The following is a 20,185-nucleotide window of genomic DNA, read 5'->3' as shown; positions in this document are numbered from 1 at the left end:
TTTCTGCCCAGTTCCTGGACCCCTGGTCTACATCAGTGGAATGTGATCACACTGCGCCTGTAGGGATACTCTCCGAAAATCAGGCCGGGGTTTTGTTGGGGTGGAGCAGAGGAAGAGAGTTCAATCAGGATTCACAAAGAAGCCACATTTACAGAATTGTTCTTACAATGAGTGCTAGTTAAAGTCTTGCATGTAGTTTACATTTCCTGTCGATGTCACACTGAGTTCCCATGATACTCTCCTGATCTCACATCCTTTGTAAGGCCCCTGTTATAAATCAGGGAATCCTCCCTTGACAGACAGATCTGAATCATTTTTAATGTTTACATTTACTGGCTCCAGGTTTGAGGCTCAATCACATTAAATCTGTGTCCTCTGGTTACAACCCCTCTGCCACGAGAAACACTTTCTCTTTATTTACTCTATCAAAGCCATTAATGATTTTGAACATCTCAATCTCCTCTTAACCTTCTCAGCTCTGTGGAGAACAACCCCAACATCTCTAAGATAAAAGCAAAAAACTGCGGATGCTGGAAATCCAAAACAAACATAAAAATACCTGGAAAAACTCAGCAGGTTTGGCAGCATCTGTGGAGGGGAACACAGATAACGTTTCGAGTCCGCATGACTCTTCAACAGAACTAAGCGGACTTGAAACGTTAACTGTGTTCCCCTCCGCAGATGCTGCCAGACCTGCTGAGTTTTCCCAGGTATTTTTATTTTTGTTCCCAACATCTCTAAGCCTTTCCATGTAACTGAATTCCCTCATCCCTGAAACTATTCTAGCAAATCTCCTCTCCACCTTCTCCAAAGCCTTGGCATCCTTCCTAAAATGTAGTGCCCAGAATTGAACACAATATTTCAGCTGAGACCTAACCAGTGATTTATAAAAGGTTCAGCATAACTTCCTTGTTTTTGTAGTCTGTGCCTCCAATAATGAGACAGCCAAGGGTACTATATTTTAAAATTACTTTTTTTATAAACAGCCTTCTCAACTTGTCCTACCATATTTAAAGATTTGTGTACATTTACCCCAAGGTCTCTCTGTCCCTGTACCCCCTTTAGAATTGTACTCTTTGTTTTATGTTGTCTCTCCTCATTCTTCCCACCAAAATGTATCGCTTCACACTTTTCTGCATTAAATTTCAACTAACGTGTCTATTTTGCCAGTCTCTGTCCTCCTGAAATCTGTTACTATCTCAATTTTTAAACTTTGAAATTATGCCCTGTAGACCCAAATCCAGGTCATTCATACATATCTCAAAGAGCAGTCCCTGGGGAATAGCGCTGCATACTTTCCTCCAGCCCAAAAAACAATTATACATCACTACTCTCCACTTCTTGTCTCTTAATCAATTTTATATCCATGCTGCTGCTAATGTCCCTTTAATCTGATGGATTTCAATTTTAATAACAAGTCTAATATGTGGTACTTTTTTAAATTCCTATTAACAATATCAATCGCACTACCCTCATTAACCCTCTCCGTTACTTCAAAGAACTTGATCAAGCTGTCGATATGGCTTTTACCTTTACAAATCCATGCTGGCTTTCATTTATCAGCTGACACTTTTCTAAAAGCAATTACTTTTATCCCAGATTACTGTCTTTAAAAGTTTCTCCACCACCGATGTGAGGCTGACTGGCCTGTCAGATTTATCCCTGGCTCTTATTTTTTTAACAGAGCTGTAATATTTTCAGTCATCTAGTCCTCTGGCACCAACCCAGAGGATTGGAAGATTGTAGCCAGGGACTGTCACTCTGCTTTGAGGATTGTCAACCTTTTAAGTATTTCCTCCTTATCTATTTTTATCCTATCCAATATCAGATCTGCACCCTCCTTTACTGCTATATTGCATCTATCTCCACTGGAAAAGAGAATGCTGCCAAAGAACTCATTTAGTACCTCAGCCATGCTCTCTGCCCCCATGTGAAGATTTCCTTTCTATCCTTAATTGGCCCCACTCTTTCTTTGACTATCCTTTTACTATTTCTGTATTATAAATGATGTTTGCGTTCCCTTGTATGTTAACTACAAACTATTTTTGGTTGAGTTGGTTAGCAAGGTTAGAGAAAGCTGGGTTTGTTCTCCTTGGAGCAAAAGAGATTGAGAGGAGATCTGATAGAGATGTACATGATTGTGGCAGGTTTGGATAAGGTAGGTGAAGAAAAACCATTCCCATTAGCTGATGGTACAAGGATTAGGGGACACAGATATAAGGGGGAATGTGAGGAAGAACATTATTATGCAGTTAGTAGCAAAGGCCTGGAACTTGCTACCTCCATGGATGGTGGAAGCAAAAATGATCAATGATTTCAAAAGAAAATTGAATGGGTACTTGAAGGAAACAAACATGCAGGGCTATGGGAATAAAGCAGGGGAATGGGGCTGACTGGATTGCTCCACAGACTTGATGGGCTGAATGGCCTCCTTTTGCGTTGTAAATAGTTGTATGCCTCTATTCTCACACTGTTTTTCCTGCGTATCCTTCTTATTTAGTGCATCAATATTCAGTGCAGTTCTCCACTGTATTATGAACTTTATAAATAGCATTGCTTTTCCTTTCTCATTTTAACTTCCAAATCCTTAGTCACACAGGGAGCTCTACCTTTGGATGCTCTTCTCTTCCCCTTCATAGGAATGCATCTACTCCGTACTGAACCATTTTCTCTCTGAAGGCTTCTCATTGTTCAATAACTTTGTTATGACCAATTATTGATTCCAATCCACCTGAATCAGATGCTTTTTATGTCACTGAAGTTATCATAAAAGTCAGAGTTATACAGCACAGAAACAAGCCCTTCGGCCCATCGTGTCCATGCCAGCCACCAAGCCCCAATCTATTCCAATCCCATTTTCCAGTACTTGGCCCATAGCCCTGTATGCTATGGCGTTTCAAGTGCTCATCTAAATATTTCTTAAATGTTGTGAGGGTGCCTGCCTCTACCACCCCCTCAGGCAGTGTGTTCCAGATTCCAACCACCCTCTGGGTGAAAAAATCCCACCTCAAATCCCCTCTAAACCTCCTGCCCCTTACCTTAAATCTATGTCCCCTGGTTATTGACACATCCGCTAAGGGGAAAAGTTTCTTCCAATCTACCCTATCTATACCCCTCATAAGTTTGTATACCTCCATCAGGTCCCCCCTCAGCCTTCTCTGCTCTAAGGAAAACACCCTCGCCTATCCAGTCTCTCTTCATAGCTGAAATGCTCCAACCCAGGCAACATCCTGGTGAATCTCCTCTGCACCCTCTCCAGTGCAATCACATCCTTCCTATAGTGTGGCGACCAGAACTGCACCCAGTACTCCAGCTGTGGCCTAACTAGCGTTTTATACAGCTCCAATATAACCCCCCTACTCTTATACTCTATGTGTTAGCCCCCTCCAAGGAAGTATGTTTATGCTTGATTGTACCTAGCCCTTTTCTTAATTATCCTCAATTATGATCACTTTTCCCCACATGGTCTCCCACTGAAACTAAGGATTATGAGGCTAGTATGGGAAGATGGATCGAGGTAGAAGATCAGCTATGTTCATAATGAATGGTGGAATAGGTTTGATAGGACAAATGCTCTTATGAAACATGCTTCACTTGCCCTACTTCATTCCTGAGAAATAGATGCAGCACAGTGTCCTTCCTCATCAGGCTAGAAACACACTTATCAAGGAAGTTCTCTACTTAATATTCAGGGATTCCTTCCCTTCTTTGCTCTTTACATTGTTACAGTCAGAATCTATATTAGGTTAATTAAACTTCCACATTATCACTACTCTGTAGGTATTGCATCTTGCTGTAATTTCTCTCAAATTTGCCCCTCCATTTGCTTCCACTGTTTAGTGGCCTATATTAAACATGCAGCACTGTAATACCCCTCCAGTCCGTAAATCTAAATCTGTGTTCACAGCTCTAACCCCCAACAGTGTTCACCCCCTCCCTCACCCCCCGACAGTGTTCACCCCCTCCCGCAGCCCCGAGTGTTCACCCCCTTCCTCACCCCCCGACAGTGTTCACTCCCTCCCTCACCCCCCGACAGTGTTCACCCCCTTCCTCACCCCCCGACAGTATTCACCCCCTTCCTCACCCCACGACAGTGTTCACCCCCTTCCTCACCCCCCGACAGTGTTCACCTCCCTCACCCCCGACAGTGTTCACCCGCTTCCTCACCCCGACAGTGTTCACCCCCTCCCTCACCCCCGACAGTGTTCACCCCCTTCCTCACCCCACGACAGTGTTCACCTCCCTCACCCCCGACAGTGTTCACCCCCTTCCTCAGCCCCGAGTGTTCACCCCCTTCCTTACCTCCGAGTGTTCACCCCCTTCCCCACCCCCGACAGTGTTCACCCCCTTCCTCAGCCCCGAGTGTTCACCCCCTTCCTCAGCCTCGAGTGTTCACCCCCTTCCTCACCCCCGAGTGTTCACCCCCTTCCTCACTCCCGACAGTGTTCACCCCCTTCCTCACCCCCCGACAGTGTTCACCCCCTTCCTCACCCCCCGACAGTGTTCACCCCCTTCCTCACCCCCTGACAGTGTTCACCCCCTTCCTCACCCCCGACAGTGTTCACCCCCTTCCTCACCCCCCGACAGTGTTCACCCCCTTCCTCACCCTCGACAGTGTTCACCCCCTTCCTCACCCCCGACAGTGTTCACCCCCCTCACCCCCCCCGACAGTGTTCACCCCCCTCACCCCTGACAGTGTTCACCCCCTTCCTCACCCTCGACAGTGTTCACCCCCTTCCTCACCCCCCGACAGTGTTCACCCCCTTCCTCACCCTCGACAGTGTTCACCCCCTTCCTCACCCCCGACAGTGTTCACCCCCCTCACCCCCCCCGACAGTGTTCACCCCCCTCACCCCTGACAGTGTTCACCCCCTTCCTCACCCTCGACAGTGTTCACCCCCTTCCTCACCCCGACAGTGTTCACCCCCCTCATCTTCTGACAGTGCTTATCCCCTCACCCCCGACAGTGTTCATCCCCTCACCCCCGACAGTGTTCATCCCCCTCACCCCCGACAGTGTTCACCCCCTCACCCCCGACAGTGTTCACCCCCTCACCCCCGACAGTGTTCATCCCCTCACCCCCGACAGTGTTCATCCCCTCACCCCAGAAAGTGTTCACCACACCCCTCACCCCAACAATGTTCACTACCTTCCTCATCCCCCCAACAGTGTTCACTCCCCTCACCCCCTATAGTGTTCACTCCCTTTCTCACACCCGACAGTGCCTACCCCTGTCACCCATTGACAGTCACCCATCGCCCACCCCGACAACAGTGTTCACTCATCCCTCACCCCACCCCCCCCAACCAAGTGTTTACCCCCTACCTCACCCCTCAACAGTGCTCACCCCCCCACCCCTGCCAGTGTTCACCACCTTCCTCACCCTCGCCAGTGTTAGCCTCATTCTCGGACAATGTTCACCTCTGACAATGTTCATTCCCCTCACCCCAACAGTATTCACCCCATTCCTCACACCATGACAGTGCTTACCCTTTCCTCACCTACCAACGGTGTTCACCCCCTTCCATAGCCCCCTGATAGTGTTCACCACCATCCTCACCCCTTGACAGTGTTTACCCCCTCAGCCCCTGGCAGTGTTGGCCCTCTTCCTCACCCACCGACAGTATTCACCCCCCGACGGTGTTCACCCCCCGACAGTGTTTACCCCTTTCCTCAGCCCCGACAGTGTTCACCCCTCCCTTACCCTCCATCGGTGTTCAACCTCGCACAGTGTTAAGCCTCCCTCAGCCCCAACATGCCATGAAAATACTCAACTCTCCCCCTCACTCCCCGCCAATGACGACTGTTCTGACCTTGGCAGGACAGAAACCAGGGATTCTAGGAAGTGACTCCGGAGGGAGGAGTGTGGGAGAGGCTGAGCACTGTCCGGGGTGGGAGGAGAGGGAGCACTGCCAAGATGAGGACTGTCGGTGGGAGGCGGGGCAGGGATAGTGGCCGAACAGTGCTGGCAAGTGGGTGGTGGGGGAGTGAACACTGCCAGGAGGGAAGGGGGTGGCAGTGTTCACCCCCTTCCTCACCCCCCCACAATCTACAGGAGATGGCGGAATTTGAATACAATAAAAATCTGAAATTAAACGTCTAATGATGACCATGAAACCATTGTCGATTGTTGTAAAAACCAACTGGTTCACTAATGTCCTTTAGGGAAGGAAATCTGTTGTCCTTACCTGGTCTGGTCTACACGTGACTCCAGACCCCAGCAATGTGGCTGAGTCTTAAACGCCCTCTGAAATGGCCTAGCAAACCGCTACAAAGTCACAAAAAAGGAATGAAACCGGATGGACCACCCAGCATCGACCCAGGCACTGGAAACAACAATGACAATCTCAGCCCTGTCGACCCTGCAAAACCCTCCTTACTAACATCTGGGGGCTAGTGCCAAAATTGGGACAGCTGTCTCACAGATTACTCAACCAACAGCCAACAGCCTGACATAGTCATCCTCACCGAATCATACCTTACAGATAATGTCCCAGACACCACCATCACCATCCCTGGGTATGCATGGTCGGGACAGACCCAGCTGAGGTGGCAGCACAGTGGTACACTGTGGGGAAGGGATTGCCCTGGGAGTCCTCAACACTAACTCCAGCCCCCATGAAGTCTCATGGCATCAGCCCAAACATGGACAAAGAAACCTCCTGCTGATTACCACGTATCACCCTCCCTCAGCTGATGAATCAGTGCTCCTCCACGTTGACACCACTTGGAGGAAGCATGGAGGGTGGCAAGGCGCAGAATGTACTCTGGTTGGGGGACTTCAATGTCCATCACCAGAGTGGCTCGGTAGCACCACTACTGACCGAGCTGGCCGAGTCCTAAAGGACATAGCTGCTAGACTGGGCCTGTGGCAGGTGGTGAGGGAACCAAGAAGAGGGAAAAACATACTTGACCTCATCCTCACCAACCTGCCTGCCACAGATGCATCTGCCCATGACAGTATCGGTAGGAGTGGCCACCACACAGTCGCTGTGGAGACAAAGTCCCAGCTTCACATTGAGGATACCCTCGATCATGTTGTGTGCCATTACCACTGTGCTAAATGGGATAGATTTTGAACAGATCTAGCAACTCAAGACTGGGCATCCATGAGGTGCTCTGGGCCATCAGCAGCAGCAGAATTGTACTTGAACACAATCTGTAACCTCATGGTCCGGCATATCCCCTACTCTACCATTACCATCAAGCCAGGGGATCAACCCTGGTTCAATGAAGAGTGCAGGAGGGCATGTCAGGAGCAGCACCAGGCAAACCTAAAAATGAAGTGTCAACCTGGTGAAGCTATAGCACAGGACTACCGGCATGCCAAACAGCATAAGCAGCAAGTGATAGAAAGAGCTAAGCGATCCCACAACCAACGGATCAGATCTAAGCTCTGTAATCCCGCCACCTCCAGTTGTGAATGGTGGTGGACAATTAAACAACTCACTGGAGGAGGAGGCTCCACAAATATCCCCATCCTCAATGATGGGGGAGCCCAGCACATCAGTGCAAAAGATAAAGCTGAAGAACTTGCTACAATCTTCAGCCAGAAGTGCCGAATGGATGATCCATCTCGGCCTCCTCAGGAGGTCCCCAGCAACACAGATGCCAGTCTTCAGCCAATTCAATTCACTCCACGTAATATCAAAAAACAGCTGAAGGCACTGGATAGTGCAAAGGCTCTGGGCCCTGACAATATTCCGGCAATAGTACTGAAGACTTGTGCTCCAGACCTTGCCGCGCCCCTAGCCAAGCTGTTCCAGTACAGCTACAATGCTGGCATCTACCTGGCAATGTGGAAAATTACCCAGGTATGTCCTGTACACAAAAAGCAGGACAAATCCAACCCAGCCAATTACCGCCGCATCAGTCATCAGTAAAGTAATGGAAGGAGTCATCAACAGTGCTATCAAGCGGCACTTGCTTAGCAATAACCTGCTCACTGACATCCAGTTTGGGTTCCGCCAGGGCCACTCAGCTCCTGACCTTGTTACAGCCTTGGTTCAAACATGGACAAAAGAGCTGAACTCCCGAGGTGAGGTGAGAGTGACTGCCCTTGACATCAAGGCAGCATTTGACAGAGTCAAATCAAGGAGCCCTAGCAAAACTGGAGTCAATGGGAATCAGGGGGAAAACTCTCCACTTATTGAAGTCATACCTAGCACAAAGGAAGATGGTTGTGGTCATTGGGGGTCAATCATCTCAGCTCCAGGACATCACTGCAGGAGTTCCTCAGGGTAGTGTCCTCGGCCCAACCATCTTCACTTGCTTCATCAATGACCTTCCTTCCATCATAAGGTCAGAAGTGAGGATGTTCACTGATGATTGCACAGTGTTCAGCACCACTTGCGACTACTCAGATACTGAAGCAGTTCCATGTCCAAATGCAGCAAGACCTAGACAATATCCAAGCTTGGGCTGACAAGTGGCAAGTGACATTCGCGCCACACAAGTGTCAGGCAATGACCATCTCCAACAAGAGAGAATCCAACCATTGCCCCTTGATGTTCGATGGCATTACCATCACTGAATCCCCCACTATCAACATCCTGGGGGTTACCATTGACCAGAAACTGAACTGGACTAGCCATATAAATACTGGCTACAAGAGCAGGTCAGAGACTAGGAATCGTGCGATGAGTAACTCATCTCCTGACTCGCCAAAGCCTGTCCACCATCTACAAGGCACTAGTAGGAGTGTGATGGAATACTCCCCACTTGTCTGCATGAGTGCAGCTCCCACAATACTCAAGAAGCTTGACACCATCCAGGACGAAGCAGCCCGTTTGCTTGGCACCACATCCACAAACATTCACTCCCTCCACCACTGACGCACAGTAACAGCAGTGTGTACCATCTACAAAATGCACTGCAGGAACTCACCAAGGCTCCTTAGACAGCACCTTCCAAGCCCACGACCACCACCATCTAGGAGGGCAAGGGCAGGAGATACATGGGAACACCACCAGCTAGAAGTTCCCCTCCAAGTCATTCACCATCCTGACTTGGAAATATATCAATGTTCCTTTAAGGTGGGGGTGGGGGGAGGGGGCACAATGAACACTGCCAGGAAGTGGGGGAGCACGGTGAACACTGCCGGGGACGGGGGGAGCACGGTGAACACTGCCGGGAACCAGGGGGGGGAGGTTAACACTGCCGGGAACCGGGGGAGCACGGTGAACACTGCCAGGAACGAGGGGAACACGGTGAACACTGCCGCGAACGGGGGGAGCACGGTGAACACTGCCGGGAACGGGGAGAGCACGGTGAACACTGCCAGGAACGGGGAGAGCACGGTGAACACTGCCGGGAACGGGGGGAGCACGGTGAACGCTGCCGGGAACGGGGGGAGCACGGTGAACACTGCCGGGAACGGGGGGAGCACGGTGAACACTGCCAGGAATGGGGGGAGCACGGTGAACACTGCCGGGAACGGGGGGAGCACGGTGAACACTGCCGGGAATGGGGGGAGCACGGTGAACACTGCCGGGTACGGGGGGAGCACGGTGAACACTGCCGGGAATGGGGGGGATGGTGGTGAACAGTCGGGAAGGGAGGGCGATGCTGAACGCTGCTTGGCAGGGGTGGGGGGGGGGGGCGTGGTGAACACTGCCGGGAAGGGGAGGGGCGGTGCCGGTGAACACTGCTGGGAAGGGGAGGGGCGGTGCCGGTGAACACTGCTGGGAAGGGGAGGGGCGGTGAACACTGCTGGGAAGTGGGAGGGGCAGTGAACACTGCTGGGAACCGGGGGAGCACGGTGAACACTGCCGGGAACGGGGGGAGCACGGTGAACACTGCCGGGAATGGGGGGAGCACGGTGAACACTGCCGGGAACGGGGGGAGCACGGTGAACACTGCCGGGAACCGGGGGAGCACTGTGAACACTGCCGGGAATGGGGGGAGCACGGTGAACACTGCCGGGAAGGGGAGGGGCGGTGCCGGTGAACACTGCCGGGAAGGGGAGGGGCGGTGCCGGTGAACACTGCTGGGAAGGGGAGGGGCGGTGAACACTGCTGGGAAGGGGGAGGGGCGGTGAACACTGCTGGGAACCGGGGGAGCACGGTGAACACTGCCGGGAACGGGGGGAGCACGGTGAACACTGCCGGGAACGGGGGGAGCACGGTGAACACTGCCGGGAACGGGGGGAGCACGGTGAACACTGCCGGGAACCGGGGGAGCTCTGTGAACACTGCCGGGAATGGGGGGAGCACGGTGAACACTGCCGGGAATGGGGGGAGCACGGTGGACACGGCCGGGAACGGGGGGAGCACGGTGAACACTGCCGGGAACGGGGGGAGCACGGTGAACACTGCCGGGAACGGGGGGAGCATGGTGAACACTGCCGGGAACGGGGGGAGCATGGTGAACACTGCCGGGAAGGGGAGGGGCGGTGCCGGTGAACACTGCCGGGAAGGGGAGGGGCGGTGCCGGTGAACACTGCCGGGAAGGGGAGGGGCGGTGCCGGTGAACACTGCCGGGAAGGGGAGGGGCGGTGCCGGTGAACACTGCCGGGAAGGGGAGGGGCGGTGCCGGTGAACACTGCCGGGAAGGGGAGGGGCGGTGCCGGTGAACACTGCCGGGAAGGGGAGGGGCGGTGCCGGTGAACACTGCCGGGAAGGGGAGGGGCGGTGCCGGTGAACACTGCCGGGAAGGGGAGGGGCGGTGCCGGTGAACACTGCCGGGAAGGGGAGGGGCGGTGAACACTGCCGGGAAGGGGGAGGCCGATGTTTCCGTGGTTCTCACCATCTCATCCCACTGTTGTTGGAATCACAGAGCAATCCGAGTTGGGTAAAACTGGCAATGAAAGTTTGAACTTCCCACGTAAGTACCTCGGTTGTGTGCACATTGGGACATAAGTTAAGTTGGAGACCTCTCCCCACATCTGAAGATTTGGACTGCTGTCATAGTCTATGTGGTGACTTAATGCAGCTCATCAACCTTACTTACCATGTTCCCTTGCACTTACAAACATGCCTTCCAAACCCATTCTACACTGCTTTGCATTTGCTCCCTGTCAGATCGCTCCTAATTCTGAAGTATTCTTTAGTGTTATTTGCCTCTCCCAGTCTGCTGTGCACCCTGTTTCTCCTCTCTAATGTTTCATCCTTGTGCCCTCTCCCACAGCACTTATCAGTTTTCCTGCCCATCTGGGGTGGTGCCACCTGTCCCTCTTGAACAGGCCCTTCCTGTCCCAGAATTTCTCCAAATACCCTTGAATCTGAAGTCCTCCCTCTTGCACAATTTCTCCAGCCAAGTCTTTCCCTATTTTATCCTGCTATTCCCAAATTCATTATCACAAAAGGCTGGAAGTAATCCAGATCTTTGAGTCCTGCTTTTTAATTTCCTCCCAAGCTCCTGAAACTCTGACTTCAGGGCCTCAACCCGTTTCCTTCCAGGGTCATTGCTTCCCATATGGATGACAGATTCTGCACCCTCTCAGTGAAGTCCTTCCCTCTCGCACACTCTGAAAGATTTACATCAAGGGAAAATAGAATTTAGGGGCAGGAGTAGGCCATTCAGCCTTTTGAGCCTGCTCCACCATTCAATAAGATCATTTCTGATATGAATGTAGTCTCAATTCCACTTTCCCATCTTCCCCCATAACCCTTGACTCTCTTGTCTATCAAAAATCTAACTCAGCCTTGAACATAGTCAATGAGCCAGCCTCCACTGTTTCCTGGGGAAGAGAATTCCACAGAATAATGACCCCCCAAGAAAAAAAAATTCTCCTCATCTCAGTCTTAAAATGGAAGCCTCTTATTCTTAAAATGTTTCCCCTAGTTCTAGTCTCCCCCACAAAAGGAAACATCCTCCCGGTCTCCAAGTCCCCTCAGGATCTTCTATGTTTCAATAAGATCACCTCTCATTCTTCTAAACTTCAGTGGATATAGGTGAAACATTTCTTCATAAGATGACTATGTCATCCCGGAGATGAGTCAAGTGAACTTTTTCTGAACTGCTTTCAACACAATTATATCCTTTCCAAATAAGGAGACCAAAACTGTACAGTACTCCAGATGTGGTCTCACTAATGCCCTATACAGCTGCAGTAAAACTTTTATATTCCATTCCCCTTGCAATAAACATTCCATTTGCCTTCCTTCCTCACTTGTCACACCTGCATACTCATTTTTTGTGATTCATGTACCAGGACATCCAGATCCCTCTGTACCCCCGAGTTCTGCAATCTCTCTTCATTTAAATAGTTTACTGCTTTTCTATTCTTCCTGCCAAAGTTGAAAAGTTCACATTTTCACACATTATACTCTAACTGCAAAATTTTTGCCCACTCACTTAACCTATCTATATCCCTCTGCAGACTCTCTACCTCCTCTTGACAACTTACTTACCTACCTAGGTGTCAGTGGCAAATTTAACTACCGTACGTTCCGTTCCTTCATCTAAGTCTTTGATATAGATTGTAAATAGTTGAGGCCCCAGCACTGATCCATGTGTCACCTCACTAGTTACAGCCTGCCAACCTGAAACAGTTGCAGCCACCCCACTCCCCTGACTATAAAAACCCCCTATGCCTGTTCTATCATTTGCTTGGTCCCATTGGGCAGTCCTTTGTCCCACACAGCCGTGCAGTGTTTAAGACTGCACTCCCCCCAAGATGTCAATACCTTCACCAGTATCCAGCACTGAAAGTCTGTTTAAAATGCCACACTCTCTGAGGATTCCAGCACTGCCTGTCTCTTCCTGCCCTGTCAGATTGTCATGCAACTAATATCCTGCTGAATCCTGTGTAACTGCAGAGTGACCACCTCCTGGAACCTGCAGTCCAGGAACTTCTCAGCCTCCTGTATGCCCCACAGTGACACTGACTGCTCCACAAGCTTAGAAACCCTGAGTAATTACAGGCACCTCCTAACACATGGCTATCCCAGTAAAGCATCCTGGTGTTCCCACATGGCACAGAAACTGCAAATGGTGGGCCTCAGCCTTCTCTGTCAAAACATTCAGCTGCGAGTAGAGGGCTGCAGGAAACCCTACCACAAGAGGCAGAAGCTTCAGGACAGAGTGAGAGAAAAACACAGAGATCCAATCCTGTCCCTGTCCCCTTCCAATGTTCAGACATATGGTCCAACCTCACCTGGACCCCAAGGGAAAGTCGTGTTACCCCGGCTGCCTTGAACTCAGCCAGCCTGGAAGCTGCAGCTGATGTGGGATTGGCCTCCATGCTGACCTCCAAGTTGTGAGGGAAGTGGGTCGCTCTGGCAACAGTCTCCAAGACGCTGGCGATGGTGGATGGTCGGGCTAGGCTTGGCGTCCCCCCACCAATGAATACTGAAGTGATCCTGAAAGTAAATCACAGTGAGCACAACAGCACCTCATGGGGGAACGGGCTACAGTCTTTATAGCCATTGTACTGTGTACCAACTGGCTGCTTTGTTTTTCATACCCTGCTCACTCCCTCATGGTTCAATCCCTCAGCCACCTGATCAGTCACAGCAAGGCCCAGGCAGCAGGTAAGGATTCCAGCAGTGAATGCTGACAGATGATTTGGAGCTGCCAAGCGAGTGGGTGCTCCAAACACTGGATTGTGATCAATGGTGGGAACTCTGGCTGACTCTTTACGCTCCATACTACAGGGGCATTGAGGCCAATTATGAAGCCCTACAGACCGTCTGGCTAACATCAGTGAACTCAGTGCAGCCAGGAATGAACCTGATGTGTTTAGATCAGTTTCTGCAGCGCTGGAGTGCGTCCGATGGGGGGTTAGAGACAAGAGGGTGCAGTGGGGGGCAGAAAATCAAGAGAACACTATGGATTCATGCTAGTAATAAACCTTATACAACTCAAACAGTAAGTACATCACCAAGGAGCAGGATATATCCCAATATTGAAAGAACCATCAATGGTCTGATATTGAACCACATATAGGGATAAGGAATCTCTACTCTGTATCTAACCTATGCTGTTATCTGTCCTGGGAGTGTTAGATGGGTCAATATGGAGGGAGCATTATTCTGTGTATAACCTTGTCCTGTACCTGCCCTGGGACTGTTTGATGGGGCAGTGTAGATGGAGCTTTACTCTGTATCTAACCTGTGCTGTATCTGTCCTGAGAGTGTTTGATGGGTCAATGTGGAGGGAGCATTATTCTGTGTATAACCTTGTACTGTACCAGCTCTGGGACTGTTTGATGGGACAGTGTAGAGGGAGATTGTGTATAACCTTGTACTGTACCAGCTCTGGGACTGTTTGATGGGACAGTGTAGAGGGAGATTGTGTATAACCCTCTACTGTACCTGCCCTGGGACTGTTTGATGGGACAGAGTAGAGGGAGATTGTGTATAACCCTCTACTGTACCTGCCCTGGGACTGTTTGATGGGACAGTGTAGAGGGAGCTTTACTCTGTATCTAACCCTATATTGTACCTGTCCTGGGAGTGTTTGATGGGACAGTGTAGAGGGAGCTTTACTCTGTATCTAACCCTGTATTGTACCTGCCCTGGGAGTGTTTGATGGGACAGTATAGAGGGAGCTTTACTCTGTATCTAACCCTATATTGTACCTGTCCTAGGGCTGTTTGATGGGACAGTGTAGAGGGAGCTTTACTCTGTATCTAACCCTATATTGTACCTGTCCTAGGGCTGTTTGATGGGACAGTGTAGAGGGAGCTTTATTCTGTATCTAACCCTATATTGTAGCTGTCCTGGGAGTGTTTGATGGGTCAGTGTAGAGGGAGCTTTACTCTGTATCTAACCCTATATTGTACCTGTCCTGGGAGTGTTTGATGGGACAGTGTAGAGGGAGCTTTACTCTGTATCGAACCCTATATTGTAGCTGTCCTGGGAGTGTTTGATGGGTCAGTGTAGAGGAAGCTTTATTCTGTATCTAACCCTATATTGTAGCTGTCCTGGGAGTGTTTGATGGGTCAGTGTAGAGGGAGCTTTACTCTGTATCTAACCCTATATTGTACCTGTCCTGGGAGTGTTTGATGGGACAGTGTAGAGGGAGCTTTACTCTGTATCTAACCCTATATTGTACCTGTCCTGGGAGTGTTTGATGGGTCAGTGTAGAGGGAGCTTTATTCTGTATCTAACCCTATATTGTAGCTGTCCTGGGAGTGTTTGATGGGTCAGTGTAGAGGGAGCTTTACTCTGTATCTAACCCTATATTGTACCTGTCCTGGGAGTGTTTGATGGGACAGTGTAGAGGGAGCTTTACTCTGTATCTAACCCTATATTGTACCTGTCCTGGGAGTGTTTGATGGGTCAGTGTAGAGGGAGTTTACTCTGTATCTAACCCTATATTGTACCTGTCCTAGGGCTGTTTGATGGGACAGTGTAGAGGGAGCTTTACTCTGTATCTAACCCTGTATTGTACCTGTCCTGGGAGTGTTTGATGGGACAGTGAAAAGTGCAGCACTCCCAGGCTTGAACTCAATCTCCTGACTCTGAGGTGAGAGTTGCAACCAACTGAGCCAGGGTAAATCTGTCCCACAGTCATTGACTTGCATCTAATTACCTCTTCTCAATTTCTATAAGCCTCTCCATCACTCTTTCAGCCTGGTCGTGCAGGCCTGTCCTGTGTCTCACCCCATGATCCACTAGCCCTGTCCTCATGTACAACTTACTCCTTCACTTGGCTGTTCCTGAGCAACGTTTCAGTCTCTCGTACCAGGCCATCCCTCATTGCATCATGATCGACACTGGGGGAGATGTATTTGTTAAAGTTACAGTACGTACACCTCTTTTCACAGTACGGCCACTGAAAGGCAAAACACATGTAAATTATATATCAAAACACTTCACTGCAATTGTGTCTCTGGCCCAGACTATTCCCATCAGAGAAGATGGACAGAGCTCACCCTCCCACTCTTCCATCAGCCATGGAAGGGGCTGATCTCCCCCCACAGCTCACTGGGTAAAGGCAGCACCATGTGTGGTCCCTGATTCAAACAGACCAGAGAGGTCCTGGGTCCAGCTAACTGGTCAAAGCCAGAGTGACACTCAGGCCACCAATGACCACAGTGCCCCTGGGTTAGGGACCGGGGTGAGGGGGTTGGAAATCAGGCAGGAGTCTTACTCTTGGTCATTTACTGCCTCCTGCTGCAATAGCTCAGGTGTACAGATGCGGGATATAGAGATTGAGCAAGAGCATGGGATGGGCGGGCAGATAGCACGTAGACGGGCGGGCAGAGAGCACATGGACGGGCGGACGGGAGGGTAGAGAGCGCACGAACGGGAGGGCAGAGAGCGTGTGGACGGGAGGGGAGAGAGCGCGCGGACGGGCGGACAGAGAGCGCGCAAAGGGGCGGACAGAGAGCACGCAGACGGGAGGACAGAGAGCGCGCGGACAGGAGGGCTGAGAGCGTGCGGATGGGCGGACGGGAGAGCAGAGAGCGCGTGGATGGGTGGACAGAGAGTGCGCGGACGGGAGGGCAGAGAGCGCGTGGATGGGAGGGCAGAGAGCGCGTGGACGGGAGGGCAGAGAGCGTGTGGACGGGAGGGCAGAGAGCGCGCGGACAGGCGGACAGAGAGCGCGCGGACGGGAGGGCAGAGAGCGCGTGGATGGGCGGACGGGAGGGCAGAGAGCGTGTGGACGGGAGGGAAGAGAGCGTGTGGACGGGAGGGCAGAGAGCGCGTGGACCGGAGGGCAGAGAGCGCGCGGACGGGAGGGCAGAGAGCACGTGGACGGGAGGGCAGAGAGCGTGTGGACGGGAGGGCAGAGAGCGTGTGGACGGGAGGGCAGAGAGCGCACGGATGGGAGGGCAGAGAGCGTGTGGACGGGAGGGCAGAGAGCGTGTAGACGGGAGGGCAGAGAGCGTGTGGACGTGAGGGCAGAGAGCGTGTAGACGGGAGGGCAGAGAGCGCACGGTCGGGAGGGCAGAGAGCGTGAGGACGGGAGGGCAAAGAGCGCGCGGACGGGAGGGCAGAGAGCGTGCGGACGGGAGGGCAGAGAGCGCGCGGACGGGAGGGCAGAGAGCGTGTGGACGGGAGGGCAGAGAGCGTGTGGACGGGAGGGCAGAGAGCGCGCGGGCGGGAGGGTAGAGAGCACGCGGACGGGAAGACGGAGAGTGCGTGGACGGGAGGGTAGAGAGAGTGTGGACGGGAGGGCAGAGAGCGCGCGGACGGGAGGGCAGAGAGCGTGTGGACGGGAGGGCAGAGAGTGCGCGGACGGGAGGGTAGCGAGCGTGTGGACGGGAGGGCAGAGTGCGTGCGGACGGGAGGGTAGAGAGAGCGCGGACGGGAAGACAGAGAGCGCGCGGACGGGAAGACAGAGAGTGCGCGGACTGGAAGACAGAGAGCGTGCGTACGGGAAGACAGAGAGCACGCGGACGGGAGGGCAGAGAGCGCGCGGATGGGCGGACGGGAGGGCAGAGAGCGCGCGGACGGGAGGGCAGAGAGTACGCGGACGGGAGAGCAGAGAGCGCGTGGATGGGTGGACAGAGAGCACGCGGACGGGAGGGCAGGAGCACGCGGACTGGAGGGCAGAGAGCGCGCGGACGGGCAGACAGGAGGGTAGAGAGCGCGCGGACGGGCGGACAGAGAGCGCGCGGACGGGAGAGCAGAGAGCGCGCGGACGGGAGGGCAGAGAGCGCGCGGACGGGAGGGCAGAGAGCGCGTGTACGGGAGGGCAGAGAGCGTGTGGACGGGAGGGCAGAGAGCGCGCGGACAGGAGGGCAGTGAGCGTGTGGACGGGAGGGCAGAGAGCGTGTGGACGGGAGGGCAGAGAGCGTATGGACGGGAGGGCAGAGAGCGCGTGGATGGGCGGACGGGAGGGCAGAGAGCGTGTGGACGGGAGGGAAGAGAGCGTGTGGACGGGAGGGCAGAGAGCGCGTGGACCGGAGGGCAGAGAGCGCGCGGACGGGAGGGCAGAGAGCACGTGGACGGGAGGGCAGAGAGCGTGTGGACGGGAGGGCAGAGAGCGTGTGGACGGGAGGGCAGAGAGCGCACGGACGGGAGGGCAGAGAGCGTGTGGACGGCAGGGTAGAGAGCACGTGGACGGGAAGACAGAGAGTGCGCGGGTGGGAGGGCAGAGTGAACGCGGACGGGAGGGCAGAGAGCGCGCGGACGGGAAGACAGAGAGCGCGCGGACGGGAAGACAGAGAGCGTGTGGACGGGAGGGCAGAGAGCGTGTGGACGGGAGGGCAGAGAGCACGCGGACGGAAGGGCAGAGAGCGCGCGGACGGGAGGGCAGAGAGTGCGCGGACGGGAGGGCAGAGAGTGCGCGGACGGGAGGGCAGAGAGCGCGCGGACGGGAGGGCAGAGAATGCGCGGACGGGAGGGCAGAGAGCTTTGATGAAACACAGTCTTGAGTTGAAAGAACCAAGGTCTTTATGTGTGTTTTAATTTTGATTGGATAGTATAATTATGTATACAGCCTTTAGAATAATTGGTTAGCAAAATCACATGTTTATGTACCCAATAGGATAGCGATAATGGAACTGGTGTGTCAGTTACCGATTGGATGTATTCAAATGTATTATGATAAGAAAAAGTACAAAAGTAGTGAAATGTAATCAGTCTGGGAGCTGGGTCTTCATTCTTAGGAATGATTGTGGCTCCCTTGCATATGCTTGAATAAAACCGGTTAAAGGAAGCCTGAGTGTGGTGTGGTGGTTGCGGGATCGGAGAGTGTAACATCTCCTCTTCAGTACCAGTGACATGGGGAGAATGAGGGCTGAGGTCCTGCAGGCAGAGTTTCGGGTTGTAGGAGAGATTGAGTATTGAGTACAGATTGGTGAGGCAGAAACCCTCATAACATTTTAAAAATCACTTGGCTATGCACTTGAGCTGCTGTAACCCACAAGGCTGTGGATCAAGAGCAGGAATATGGGATTAGGCTCGGTAACTGTTCAGCCAGAGACACTCGGCCTCCTTCTGTGCCATATGTTTCTATGTTTTTCAGCGTAAGCCTGGTACCGCACTCCCTCTCATTACTCACATGAATATACAATGCCGCTCGGTGTAAAGTGGTCTCGTCCAGGTGTCTCTGGCCTGGTGCCTGCTCCCCAGCTAATCCCCAGCCCGAGGTGTGGCCTGATCCCCTGACCAGTGGTGGAGACACCAGGCGATTTACAGCCCTTCGCAGAGGCTGACCCAGGGCAGCAGCTGTGCCAGGAGGCAGCATGTCTGCCCCGCTAACCACAATCACACTCAGCCCATTCTCTCCCCCATGCTCAGTGACTCTCTCACGCTCCTTCACCATGGAACTGCTGCTGAAGAGACTGTAGCTCAGAGAGGGGTCAGGCAATGAGCAAACACATCCAGTCACTCCCTACACCACCACCTACTGCCCCGGAGCAGCATAGCAACCTGAACACCCCTGGCTGCAGTTACCATCGAGCGATATATCTCCCATACTCTTTAACATCCCACCCAGTTTAATTCCACTCTGCTGCTCAGTCCCGATAACAAAGCATTTACTATTCCACCCAGGCTAATCCCACTATTCTGTTGCAAAACAGGCTGCACAGGGAGGAGTCAAGGGGCACGAGGGTCTCTTCAGGACGCTATTAATGTCAGGACTCATCTGATTCAGGCATGTTCCAACTGAGCTCCTCTAACTGAAGGCACTTTAATCTGCCTGTTTTAACACTTCCATTAAAGGCTCAGCCTGAACATGTAAATTCTTACCACCAATGAATGATCCATGTCTGTCCAGTGGTTTTAATGCTGATCCCCTTAAGACCTTTGCTTCGCCTCACCACCTCTTCCCTCTTTTTCTGTCTCACCATTAAAGAATGGAAGCTCTCATGTCTGGAGTCATGTGTCAATATTTATATTGTGTTGAAAAAAAGAAGTGCATATTTACAGGTGAGGTAAATCCCAGTGAACCACTCAGTGCTCTACCCAACACAGGGACCTCCACTCTTGGCCACTTCTATGCCGTTCTCCCCTTATGGCCTCGAATGTGTAGGAGGCAGTCTGCTCAGCTCAGCTTATGGCTGAGATGCCCATTGTCGTTGCCTCATCGTGGAGGTGCTCATGGGGACATCTCCAGAGGCTGCCGTACCAGCGTCATTGTAGGAGTGGCCTCTGTCACTGGATCCTTCACTCAGAGGGGTCAAGGAAGTCAATAATGACGAAGGAGCCCCACGAGGGGTTGCTTCATCATCCTCCTTGGTGACTGCCTGAGTTGTTGATGGGCACTCCGGATGTCTGGAGGGGAGCCCCAAGCTGGGGATGCAACTAGCATCCCCGCCATACATTTCTACACCACCAGC

The 20,185-nt window shown here is 52.4% G+C and overlaps 1 protein-coding gene across 2 annotated transcripts in view; it reads right to left on the bottom strand.

Annotated features, from left to right (window-relative positions):
• The window catches only part of rsad1 (radical S-adenosyl methionine domain containing 1), a 49,384-nt gene extending 30,184 nt beyond the window's left edge, over nt 1-19,200 (bottom strand). For both annotated transcript variants that reach the window (XM_078570863.1, XM_078570865.1), the window contains exons 1-3: nt 18,904-19,200; nt 15,590-15,723; nt 13,100-13,304 (exon numbers count right to left, since the gene is read on the bottom strand). In XM_078570863.1, coding sequence (XP_078426989.1) covers nt 13,100-13,304; nt 15,590-15,723; nt 18,904-19,167 — 603 coding nt within the window. In that variant the 5' untranslated portion in view covers nt 19,168-19,200. The remainder of the gene's footprint in view (nt 1-13,099; nt 13,305-15,589; nt 15,724-18,903) is intronic.
• Nucleotides 19,201-20,185: the final 985 nt, after the last annotated feature.

This window comes from Cetorhinus maximus, chromosome 24, assembly GCF_964194155.1.
Source record: "Cetorhinus maximus chromosome 24, sCetMax3.hap1.1, whole genome shotgun sequence".
Taxonomy (NCBI): Eukaryota; Metazoa; Chordata; class Chondrichthyes; order Lamniformes; family Cetorhinidae; genus Cetorhinus; species Cetorhinus maximus.
Note: the sequence above shows the minus strand (reverse complement) of the source record. Positions and strands in the feature narration are given on the sequence as shown.